Below are 12,679 nucleotides of genomic sequence, written 5' to 3'. Positions count from 1 at the left end.
ATTCCTCCGATTGTTCTAAACATCTGTGATCCAGAGTTTACTGCAACTTATGCTGCCAATTTACACTTTCTGATTCCACTGGTATCTATCCTGCAGTCTAAAAATTAGTTCATAAGCAACGTATTCCTATGAAGGGTGACAAATCTTTACCCGAAAACTTCGTCTTCTTTTTCCTTTGTCATGGATTATAGGCGAAGAGGCACTTTCCAGTCTCATGCCATCACTTTCTTGGTGTTTAATTTCTTTTTTCTATTTATTTTATATTCGTATAGTAATTTTTGGCAGTCTGCTATTGTCCATTAGATTTAAATGTCTAACTATTTTTGTTTCTGTTTACTTATATAGTAATTATTTAGTTTACTATTCTGGAACTGTAAAATTTCTTCATTTGTTTTACGGTCACACTGGGTATATCAAGGTGTTTTTCTGAGAAATGCGATTCCTGTTGTTTGAATCCATTTTTCATTCTTCTTTTTATAGTCCATGTTTCACTTCCGTATAAAAGTGGGTTTAGAGAGATCGTCATATAGTTGATTCTGGTGTGTTAGCACTAAGGGCGGCTTAAATATATTGTTTATTATACTATTTACTTTAACAAAATTGATATTTTAATGTCTATATCTGAACAATCTTCGTATGATAGGTCACATCCCTGATAAATTGGAAAGTATTTACTTGTTGTAATATTTTATTACCTGTCACTATTTTACTTCTTATTAGCTTTTCTCCTTTGAAAGAGATTAGTTTTTGTCTTTAATTCTGATATTCAAATATCATATTGTTCTGAAGAAATAATTACTTTAGAGTAAATATTGAGTCAATGCAAGATCGGCCTTTTCGGAATCCATTTTCATTTGTTTCTTAGTTGGTTCTCTAGAATACAGTTTAGTTTTTCTTTTAACATTCCTACATATATTTTGTATCCTGCATTTAGTAGACTAATTCCCCTATAGTTACTACAGTCATCTTTATTTCCTTTTTTATAAACTGGGATAACTAGTGCTTTTTTTTTCCCAATAGTGGAGATTTTTCAGAAATACAGACCATTTTAAAGAATTGCAAATGTATTTCATTCAATTCTTCACCTGCATACCATTTTATACAGTTCCATGTTTATATTGTCTTCTCCTGGTGTTTTCCTATTTTTCATCTTATTTATTGTATTTTTTAGTTCTGACATCGTAATATTTTGATTAATCATAATACTTTCCCAGCGAATGGCTAGTGACCTGTCTTGATGGAAATGTCATACACTTTCAAGTCTCAGCCAAAGAAAAGCAGGAAAGACTCTCAGAGAAATGACCATGATTCAGGAAAAGGTAAACGAATCTGGAAGAAGGAACGTGTAATGAAAATCGCAAATTGGAATGTCAGGAGCATTGCACACAAAGGAAATGAACTTGATGAGCAACAAAACCAAACCAATGTAAAGATCTGTATAGTCAGGGCCGTTCCGTGGGTTTGCGCTGCCTTAATGAAAAAATTTTGCCCCCCCCACTTTCAATTAAACATTACAAGATCCCGAAGTACAATAACACGTTACGAATCATTTTTATTATATAAATAAAAAACACAAATAGTAAAAAAAAAACGTATTCTTATTAATTTCTTACTGATGTGTTCTTCTGGCTTTCATTACAGAAAAATATTTTATCATATCTTCTGAATCTAAATTGCTACATATTTCGTTTTCAATACTTAATGTGGATAAACTTTTTAATCTTTCTTGTGACATACTTGATCTTAAGTGATTTTTTATTAATATTAATTTTGAAAAGGATCTTTCTCCAGAAGCAACTGTTAATGGTTAATGGTATATTGTTAAAAAAAAAATCGTAAAGCTATTACCAAATTCGGAAATACCGTTGTTAAATTATTTTCAAATATAATTTGCAAAATATCTAAACATGTCATTTGCGGTTTTAAATAATCTTTAATATTATCTAATTTATCGCATAAATCTAGAGTATTTATATCAGTTTCTTTTCTGGTGTCATTACATAATTTATTTTGCAGATCTAGACAATATTTCATTCTTGATTCTTTCGGAATGCTTGATAAACTGGGGATGTCACAAAGAAAGCCAAAATTATCGTTATGTAATTTCAATAGTTCAAATCTTTCATTTAAAGAATTTAAACTTGTGTCTAAAATGGCGAAAAAGAAATTGATTTTAAAATTCGTTTGTGGTTCTTGAATAGATTCATCTGCGCTTTCATAATCAAACATTCTTTTCTTTTTACATCGTCGAATTACTGACAGAGGAGGAAACGTAGTATCAGCTTCTATTTCTTTTGCTAATTCTCTTGCTTCGCATAAAACATTTTGAAATTCATTATCAGACCTATAATGTTCTAATTTTTTTTTTGAATTTTGTGATAATTCTATACCATTTTCAATACTAGAATCAATTTTTTGAAACACTTTACTAGCTACATTCACTCGTGACAAAATATTATACCATATCACAACTGAGCGGATAAATTTAAATGATTTTATTTGAATTGCCAAATACTTTGCCTGAATTTTGAATTTGCGTCTCTACTCATATCCTCAAACAACTCATATAATGCGTCATAGATTTCTCCTAAATTATATTTTAAGGGTTTCATGGCTGATACTCTGCTTACCTATCTAGTCTCAGAGAGAGGTTTAACAGTTCCCTATTTATTCCCTATTTTTTATGAACGCGTTCGATTATACCGCCCCTAAATTGTGCCGGCCGAGTTCGTTGCACCCCGGTACGGAACTGGCCTGTGTATAGTAACAGAAACAAAGAAAAGGAAAAGAATGGCCCCAAAGGAACAAATAACTATATACAAATCTATAGCAGAGTAAAAAAAAGAAGAAAGAAAAACAGTAGGAATAACGATAATTTATTTATTTATTTATTGTATGGCTTGTACAGATGGTTATAAGACAATAAGATATAATACACATGAGTATAGATAAGATACACATATATGATAAAAAAAAAGTCTACATTCAGGCAAATACAAATATGAAATTTATAGCAAGCATCAGACAGAAGCTTAGTCATATTTTAACATTTAGGTTTTTGATCCAGTTGATCGCCTCTGGGGATAGGTCTAAGATATCCTTAAAGTCACCTGGATATGCTGCCAGCTCGCATTCCTGTACTATATGGTGAATAGTTTGGGTCTCGGCTCCACAGGGACAGTGGGGATTTGGTATCTTACCCCACTTTGAAAGTAAGTCTCCACATCCACCATGGCCTGTACGAATCCTGTTAGCCGTCGTCCATATATTCCTGGGCAGGTCATATCCAGGTGATTTTTGGAAGAGGTTTATGTGATTGCGAACTTCAGGTGATACTGCTTGGGATCACAGTACATCCCACCTGCTCACCATGCTGTCATTCTGGCTAAGAAGATTACGGGCGGTTTTTATGGCAGGTCTTCTGGATTTTAGTCTATTGGATAAAGCATCTGGAATGAATTCTGGTGCATTGTACACTAGACCCATTGCAGTGCACCGCAGAGTTGTGGCACTTGAGCCCCATATAGTACAACAAAGCTTCTGAACTATGTTATTTCTGGTGCGAACTTTAGCAGCGATATTAACCGTATGCTGTTTATATGTCAGAGTTCTATCCACAGTTATTCCCAGATATTTAGGTGTCGGATTAAACGAAATTAATGTTTCATCAGCATATATCTCTGGTTTTTGATTTAGAAGACTATTGTTCAGGTGAAAGCAAGAACATTCGGTTTTACCAGAATTTGGTATTAATCTCTATTTTTTATAGAACTGCCATAAAGCCGACAGATCATTTGTCACTATTTCTTCAGTTCTTTTGATAGACTTATCGCTGATCGCCAAAGCTAGATCATCTGCATAAGCAAACTTCCTGCTGGCTGTTTCAGGAATATCTGCGATGTAAAGGCTAAAAAAGCAGTGGTGCGAGCACTGAGCCCTGAGGTAATCCATTCTTAAGCACTCTCTGTTTATTGATGCTTCCTCCGGTGACCACCCTGAAATATCGATCACAGAGTAAGTTGTTTAGGAGATGACCCAATAATTTACATGGGATGATGATAATGATACACGTCTATGAAAAACAATATTCTATATTATAACTACTGGACTGAAAAACTAATAAAAATTAGACTTAGAACATTAAGAGGTCACATAACAATAATTAGGGCCTATGCACCAGAAGAGGGGAATGAAGACAATAAAACTTTTATGAAGAACGGTAGTAAGTTGTAAATAAAACAGACTATTTAGTACTAGTAAGGAATTTAAATGTCAGAATAGGAAAGAGGGAATACAAAACAAATATAGGGCGATTTGACAAAGATATATATATTTATGTGTGTGTGTGTGTGTGTGTGTGTGTGTGTGTGTGTGTGTGTGTGTGTGTGTGTGTGTGTGTGTGTGTGTGTGTGTGTGTGTAGAAAGTTTTTAAATTGGGTATATTATGTATTATTTATTCAAGATACCAAGTAATTTTATATAAACTTGGTTTTTTATCCTATTTCCCAAGTGAGCAAACAGACAAGTATGTCAAGTTTGCGCCTGCATGTAGTGCAAGTCTGAAGCAACTCCTGGTAGTGCCACTCTAGGTAACTCGTGGTAAAGGTGGATTGAACTTTAAACAAAATGGGCACAAACTTCCAGATTTTATCATTTATAATAATATGTGAATAATTAAATCCACATTTCAACATAATGAAATACAAAAATAAATACGGTCAGCCAGAGGATGTAAGTCGGTTGTTGACTACATTATCGCAAATTTTAAATTAGCCGAGTTAATTGTAGATGTAAGAGCATACCGAGGCTTTGAATTAAACACTGATTATTACATGGTGTTGGCAAAATTTTGATTTAAACCAAAATGGCTGAAGATAAATGGCTAAATAAAAAAAAGGGAATATACCTATCGAGCGAGTTACAAAATTTCTTCATTTCAAGATCACTATACCAGACAACAATATCAAAAATTCACTGATTTATGTGAATCAGTGCATTTTTGTAAATGGAATAGCAGAGGAGGACTACAAAACTGGGACAAAGTAATAGAAAAGATAGTAAAAATAAAAACAAAGTTAGTAGAAATGGCTAAATTCCAAGACAGTAGAATCAAAAATAGAGTACAAAAGTCTTCCGAAGTCATTCACTCACACTAAACAGAAACCAAGAACTTATAGTTCGTGACACATGTCAGTTATTATGCAGTGTATGTGACATTCACAACTTATTAACATTCATTAGCACGTTATGCCAGTTTTCACGTGTAAAATGGCATAACTTGCATTTAGCGCATGCAAATTTGCACAGACTTCACATAAGATACTTAACGAAACGCATGACTATCAATGAAGTATTTTCCAATTTATAGAAATAACTCCTGTTGGGAACATTATCATATATATATATATAAAGGGTGTCCCAAAATTCAAGCAAGATTTAAATTTAGCGCAATTTGTGCGGTAAAGTGTTGCCAACGAGAAAAAAAAAGACAGCGTGACAGCTGACAGTTCAGGGTTATTAAAAATGGAGCGCTACACGAAAGAACAACGCATTTTCATTGTTGAGCAATATTTTAAAAATAATGAAGGTTTGGCAACTACAGTTCGCAATTTTCGTACAAAATATGGTCGGAATAGTGATTTAACTTCATCAACTGTGAAAAGATTAATTAAAAAATTCGAGGAAACTGGATCAATTAGTGATCTTATACACTCTGGCCGTCCTTCAACAAGTCGCTCAACAGAAAACATCGAAAAAAATCCATTAAGCCCCCAACATGATGTCCTCACAGAACTTAAGCCTCTACACACGAAGAAAACATCGAAGTAGTTCGTGAGAGTGTTGTTGAGAATCCAGGAACATCAATTCGGCACCGTGGTCTTGAATTGGGCATTTCGAGAAGCTCTCTACAGCGTATTCTCACGAAAGATTTGTATCTTTATGCTTACAAAGTTCAATTGACTCAAGAACTGAAGCCTACTGACCACACACAGCGAAGAGAGTTCGTTGAATGGATTATGGAACAACAACAAGTGGATGCTTATTTTTCGAACAAAATCATCTTGAGCGAGGCTCATTTTCATCTTGATGGCTTCGTTAATTGACAAAATTGTCGCATTTGGGGTTCAGAAAATCCACGAGTGATTGTTGAGAAACAAATGCATCCACAACGTGTCACTGTTTGGTGAGGATTTTGGGATGGAGGCATCATCGGTCCATTCTTCTTCGAAAATGCGGCTGGTAAGGCAATAACAGTTAATGGTGCTCGCTATCGCGACATGATAATCCAGTTTTTTGTGCCTAAATTGCAAGATATGGATGTGGACGACATGTGGTTTCAACAAGACGGTGACACATGCCATACAGCCCGAGAAATGATTCAGTTACTGCATGAGTCATTTCCTGGTGGTGTAATTTCCCGTTTTGGTGATCAGAATTGGCCGCCCAGATCGTGTGACTTAACGCCGTTGGACTTTTTGTTTGGGGTTTTTTGAAGTCTAAGGTTTATACCAACAAGCCCACGACCACCCACGCCTTGAAGGAGGAAATTGAGCGCTGTATCAACGAAATTCAGCCACATTTATGCAAAACGATCATGGAAAATTTCGACAAAAGAGTGCGTATGTGCAGCAAAGCCGTGGAGGCCATTTACCCGATACGCTATTCCATGCATAACCCTATACTGTATACTTTATGAATCAATATATATATATATATGACTTTCGATGTTATTCAATAAAAGATGCACGAGTCAAATCCAGTTAATTATTCATAAATATTTTATATTATAGATAATATTACAAGCTTGTAATATAGAACGCTTATTTCATGCATTTCATGTTGCAGTTTGTTTTTATTATTATAATTATTTTATATTTAAGAATATTAAAATTACTACATATAATGTAATAACATTATTAGGTAAAACTATGACTATTACTATATATAGTGTAATAATATAATAATCTTATTGCATAGTGTATCAACATTACTATGCATATGTAATATATGAAAATATAATGTCTAAAAAGTATGTAAATAATGAATTTACTAGGTACTGTATGATGTATGAAATAGGAAATACATTTTAATTGTATATATTTAAATACAGTGTATAATCACCCTTCCTCAAATTTTGAAGAAAAAAAAAGTGCAACATGTATTATTAATTAACTTATGTAACTGTGAATTGTATATAGTAAACTGTCGATGTGATTATTATTAATAATAGCAACATGATTGATTATTTTATACCAATTGCACATATGCAAATCATAAGGATATTATTTAAAATTGTACTGAACAACAATTAGTAAAATGTAGTATTGTTGTCTAAATTGTACAGGGTATACGTGTGTTAATTACATGTCATTTATTTAAGAGATAATAAGTGTCTTATTATCATTATTAAAAAAAAAATAATATTTTACATATATCAATTATACCTATTGTAAAAAAAAAAAGTTTGTTTTAGAGCGTTAATTTTGTTTATATATTTTTGTGCACATGAATTTCTTTGAAGGAGCATAAAAATTTATTTTAAAATATTATTATTATTATTATTATTATTATTGGAGACGTCTAACGTCTCTGAGGCCAGATGTCTGAAGGTGTACTCACAGTTGAAATGCAAAATGAAATAAAATTTCTAACTTTTATTTCTTTCAGCGCCTTGATTTGGTATTTTAACTGCTCAATGATCAACACACTGACGGCCAACTGTGGAGAAGAAACTGGACGATACTATTCTGAAATAGGGGACATTTTGTCGGGAGGAAGGTATAAATCTTGCTACGAAAAATACAACAGTGCATGTGATGAAATTCTGTATATTGACACTCTACACTCTACAGCTACAAACACTCTACAGCCACTCAAACAATCTACAGCTCAGAAAGGATATTCGAGTAGCGTACGCATAATTCTGGCGATGTTTCTTGTGGCAGTTTTGGGAGCGGATCTAAATGCAATGTGAACGACATGGGACTCATAGTAAATACTAAAACTGTATCGTTGATTTGATCATCTTAAGCTTAATGATAACTGAATGTTTTCATTTGAGCTGTAATTCTTAAAGAGATGGAAATTTCAATTACATCTCTTGGCAAAGGAATCAACAAGTTTAAAGCTTAATGAACTGCTTCAAGGAACAACAAAATCTCTTACACCAATTTGAAACCGAATGTGAACATGTCACTGAGACTGTTAGTTTATATAGTCAAAGTAATCAATGCTATTTGGAGTATTCCAATTTGCTATATATTTTTTTTAATTGTGTGTCGTAAGAGATGGGACCAGTCCCCAGAATTATTATGAATAATTGGATCTGTTGTACTGCTATTAATGTAATCATTGTTACATTTTGTAAATGTTGTATTCGAATAAATAAAAGAACAATCAAACAAAATAATAATAAAAAAAACAGACTGGACATTAAGTTGTTATGCCCGAGCTACTAATATTAATTTTCTCCTCTCAAAGAATATTTCCATATTGAAGCGATCTACGCTGGCAGGATAAGTAATACTGTGTGAAGCGAACTTTCATATGTTCCACTTTTATATTTCTAATTTTTATGATAATTTCTGGTGCAGCGAGCTATTCAGACTTAAAAGGGATAACATGTGTAACAGATTGGGATTTTTGGTTGTAATTACCGCCAAAGTGATTAAGGCGATCAGGCAGATATTATTGTTATGTCTGTTAACTACGTGTTTTATTCCTCCAATTTGCCTGCTTGACGGAAGGGAAACCTCTTCGCTATGTTCGAGAAGACCATTCATCCTTGCTACAGACGCTCTGGTGTTGTAGCATTTGAGTCAGGCCGGTCATATTATCGGTCTGGTTGGCCGAGAGGTTATCCTATTCATTCTCCAACCAACAGAGTGAGGTTGGAATCCCGCTTAGGTCATGGATGTTTGTGATTCTCTTTTGGTGGGAGACGAATATTATCGCCCAGTGTAAGACCACTGCCCTGCTTATTTGAGGCCTGATGTGGCTTGGAAAAATTCAATGTGCGGTCTCTATAGCAGGGCCTCGGGACTGTTTCAAAAATCAATAAAAATACGCAAAAGAATCTTTAGTTCATTTACGAAACTAATGTACACATACCGGCCACTGAATTAGAAACCTTTATTCAGATGTACTTAAACGTCATTTAGGAATGGTCACGTGCGTTACCACATGTTCTGGGCAGCTACTTAAAAATGCTGCTAATCAGTAATCGTCAATAGTGTTGATCACAATGGAAAAACAAACGATCTTTCGGAGGGTACAGAGCTTATTGTTAGTGCCCGATGGCTAGAGCCATGATTTTGAAAACAGCAGAGCTAACTGGTTTCTCAAAAGGTGGGATATCCCGGGTGTTTAATCAGTGGAAAAATAACCTAATTTGCTTGTTTAAGAGGCATAACTGTGGTTCTAAGACAGTATCTCAGGAACGATTTTGCCGTTGTCTGAGAAGGCTTGTACGAACAAATAGAACTTATTTTGTGCAGCAATTGACCGAGCATTTAATAAAGGCTGTTACCGACCCTGTCTCACCCAACTATGAGCAGGGAACTGAAGAGGGTTGATATTAGTAGTTGTATGCCTATACAGAAACCACTGATTTCTGTGAAGAGTCGAAAAGTTCGTCTAAAGTGGTGTCAAAAACACCGTGACTGTACACTGGAAGGCTGGAAAAGTCATGTAGTCCGACGAGTCACTGTAGGCAGAGAGTTTGGCGGCGGAACGGAGTCACCTGATATTGCTGAAAGGTTAGGTGTGTCTCCAAGGAATATCTTACACATTTTTGCCGATCAAGCATCCTGAAATGTTGACTTTTTATCCAGCAGGTAACGGTTGTTTCATAGACGACAATGCTACTGTCCATCATACAAGAATTGTTCAGCAATGGTTCAGTGAGCATGACTTCCACTATCTTCCTTGACCATCAGAAAGCCAAGATATGAATCCCATTGAAAATGCATGTCATGTGTTAGAAACACAGATCGTGGAACAAGTCCTCTTTCCTCAGCACTGTCTGGTGAATGTACAAATTAAAAAAGAGATAAATAAAAAAAAAACAGCTCAGTCAGTCTAGACTCTAGACGAAGCATTTTGGTCGGAAAGACCTGGGTTTGATTCCCATCAGTGACGTAGGAACCTTTATTTTGTCTCTTTCTAATAAAGGCGAGTTAGCCGGTCTCAAGAGGAGGTAGGGGAGGTTCACCCAGAAACTTGGCTTTTTCGTCCCCCCAGAACAGGCAAACCGGCCCGTGAACACACGCATTTATCTATAGACATAGGATACACCGGTAGGCATAGGGCTAACCACCGTATCCTCGAGAGGGTAGTAGTTAAATGTAGAAAAATCCTCGACACCGCAAGGTAAAAGAGGAGGGAAAGAATAAGAAGAAAGAAAAATATAAAGCGGAAAAAATAGCAGGAAAAAAATATAAACCGTAATTCGTAGCTCAGTCAGTATTGCCGAGCCTCCTCGACTGGAAAGATTGTTTTGAATTCTGTTCACGACATATAGAAATTCTTTGAGAGCTTTTGAGTTCAAGGTATACTAGGCAGTTGCATATGGAGGTGGCGGTGATTTCTTCTGGAAACTCAGGGTTTTCATTCCATGAAACAGGCTGACTTGACAAAAGAACACAAGAAAATAATAGACATTGTACACTTACATTATGGCCTCAGTTACTTCGGTCGAAAGCGCGAATAACAAAAACAACTCTTAGTCCATGGATGATCGTTCACATGAATTCAGCTGGGAATAAGCTATCATGGTTTTCTACAAGTATTTAAAATGTATCATTATTTTCAATGAAACTAATCGCTGATATCATAACTACATGTATAACGTGGAATTAACTCGATGTTTGCTTTGGTCATTCTTAGGCCTATGATGAACGAAGAAAACGACTTCCCCAATGAATGCATGGCTAGAATACAAACAAGAATATCTGCAATAGTAAACGACCACCAGCGGAACAATAGTGGTTCTGTTGGTTCTGCTCTTCTAAGTACGACATCCAAACCAATCTTTAGGTCGTCTGCGGGCGATTTAGTGCCTTCACGTCACACCTGAATGGTGCAGTAAGCAGAACGTAGCAACCGTATAGTCTCAACCGTTGCCTTAAACTACCACTACCGCAGTAGTTCCGTAGGAATATAGAAATCTAATCTTATTTGAAAATTTAACCACTTCGTGAAACCAGGAGTTTCATGCTTCTTATAATATGCTAAACTGAAAAAAAAAAAAAAACTGTTATTGTCGAAACTTTAGGGTTAATTATTTATTAAAGTACAGTATATAACATTACACGATGCATTGTGTGGAGTTCAAAACTAGATAACTAGAAGGACATCTCCACATAGACTTTAACGAATATGATTCTGACATAATGTTCAATCTTCACATTCGTGTGGTGATCATCATTAGTATGTGTCAACCTGGACACTAAATGAAGGACGGCGTGATGCGATTTAGAATTTAGCCGACCAAGTCGTATTCCACATTGGCTTAAACTAAACGAAACTGATTATACAAAATAAGAGGAGCGTGGCCAGGTTAAACAAGGTCTCACAACGTTAAACAAAATTAAACAAAACAGGTAAACATCAAGGCGATTTAACTGAAAACATGTTGACATTCCTAGGTTAGCCACTCTGATAGTTTATACTGCCGACATGCATCACTTTCTTACCACTAGTTAGCTGGTTTGATTCATAGAGAGAGAGAGAGAGAGAGAGAGACTAAAATGTACAAATAACATTTAAGAAAAAAATGAGAGTAAGCGAATCCAATACAAGTCTACAAGATTGCTTAACTAAATTGAATAACTGCTGTAACAGATTTAAAAGATTTAAAGATTAAGAGAACTGGCAGTAACCCTGAAGATATCTAAGGCATCCTGAATGAAAATAATCTATAGAGCAAGTAAGACATTTAAATTATATAGCAACGCTTTTTAGTAAAGATGGCAATTGAAATGTAGCAATGGATAGTGGAATAAGCAAAGTAGCTGATGCAGTGGTTCAACTGAATGCATTTATGTGGTATGAATGAAATTAGTCAAAACTCTACTGTAGCCATAAAGCTATTTTATCTTCTAACCAGATTTAATTTCTGGATCTGGAGCTGTGATAGCGATAGTATAACATGTAATCAAATACCGAGGACAACAGATATGAGATGATATCTCAGGATCATATCACCTGAGATCATATCACAGGTAATATGATCACTTAAACAGAATGAAAGAGGCAAAGTTAACAAAATAAGTGTTTAATGGCGGGATTGCAAGAAAATTACACAGAAGAACACGAAGATCTTGGTGGACTGATGTCAGAAGAGACATCAATCTTCATGATGCATCGTTAAATGATGTAGTTGAGATATTTGAGGTGGAATGTGATCGTGGAGGATGCCAACTGAGGTTCTGTTAGGAGAAAGAGATCGGGCTTTGATGTCTGCAAGTAGTGAGTGATGTATGTCGCTAATGTTTTTTTTTTAATTGGAAAAAGTTTTGGTATTATTTACGGTGGCTCGGGGCATATTTTATTATTTGTTCCAATTGCTTTTGTTATAGTTTTCATACGTTTAGATTATTTTTGTCATTTTTATGAATGATTTTTTTGTATTCTCAGTTCAGTGTTCCCTACATATCACTGACCCAATCTCCCTCCA

General features: G+C 35.0%; 1 protein-coding gene across 1 annotated transcript in view; it reads left to right on the top strand.

Moving 5' to 3' along the window:
- LOC150106242 (uncharacterized) overlaps window positions 1-8,416 on the top strand; it is a 54,291-nt gene extending 45,875 nt beyond the window's left edge. The window contains exon 5 of the mRNA XM_090392262.1: window positions 7,669-8,416. Within this exon, the coding sequence (XP_090248388.1) occupies window positions 7,669-7,975 (307 nt within the window). The 3' untranslated portion in view covers window positions 7,976-8,416. The remainder of the gene's footprint in view (window positions 1-7,668) is intronic.
- The last annotated feature ends 4,263 nt before the right edge of the window (window positions 8,417-12,679 follow it).

This window comes from Typopeltis vanoorti, chromosome 5 (assembly GCF_054136105.1).
Source record: "Typopeltis vanoorti isolate ZY-2024b chromosome 5, IOZ_Tvanoo_1.0, whole genome shotgun sequence".
NCBI classification, from domain to species: Eukaryota; Metazoa; Arthropoda; class Arachnida; order Uropygi; family Thelyphonidae; genus Typopeltis; species Typopeltis vanoorti.
The sequence above is the reverse complement of the archived record's forward strand: the minus strand, read 5'-3'. Positions and strand labels throughout refer to the sequence as shown.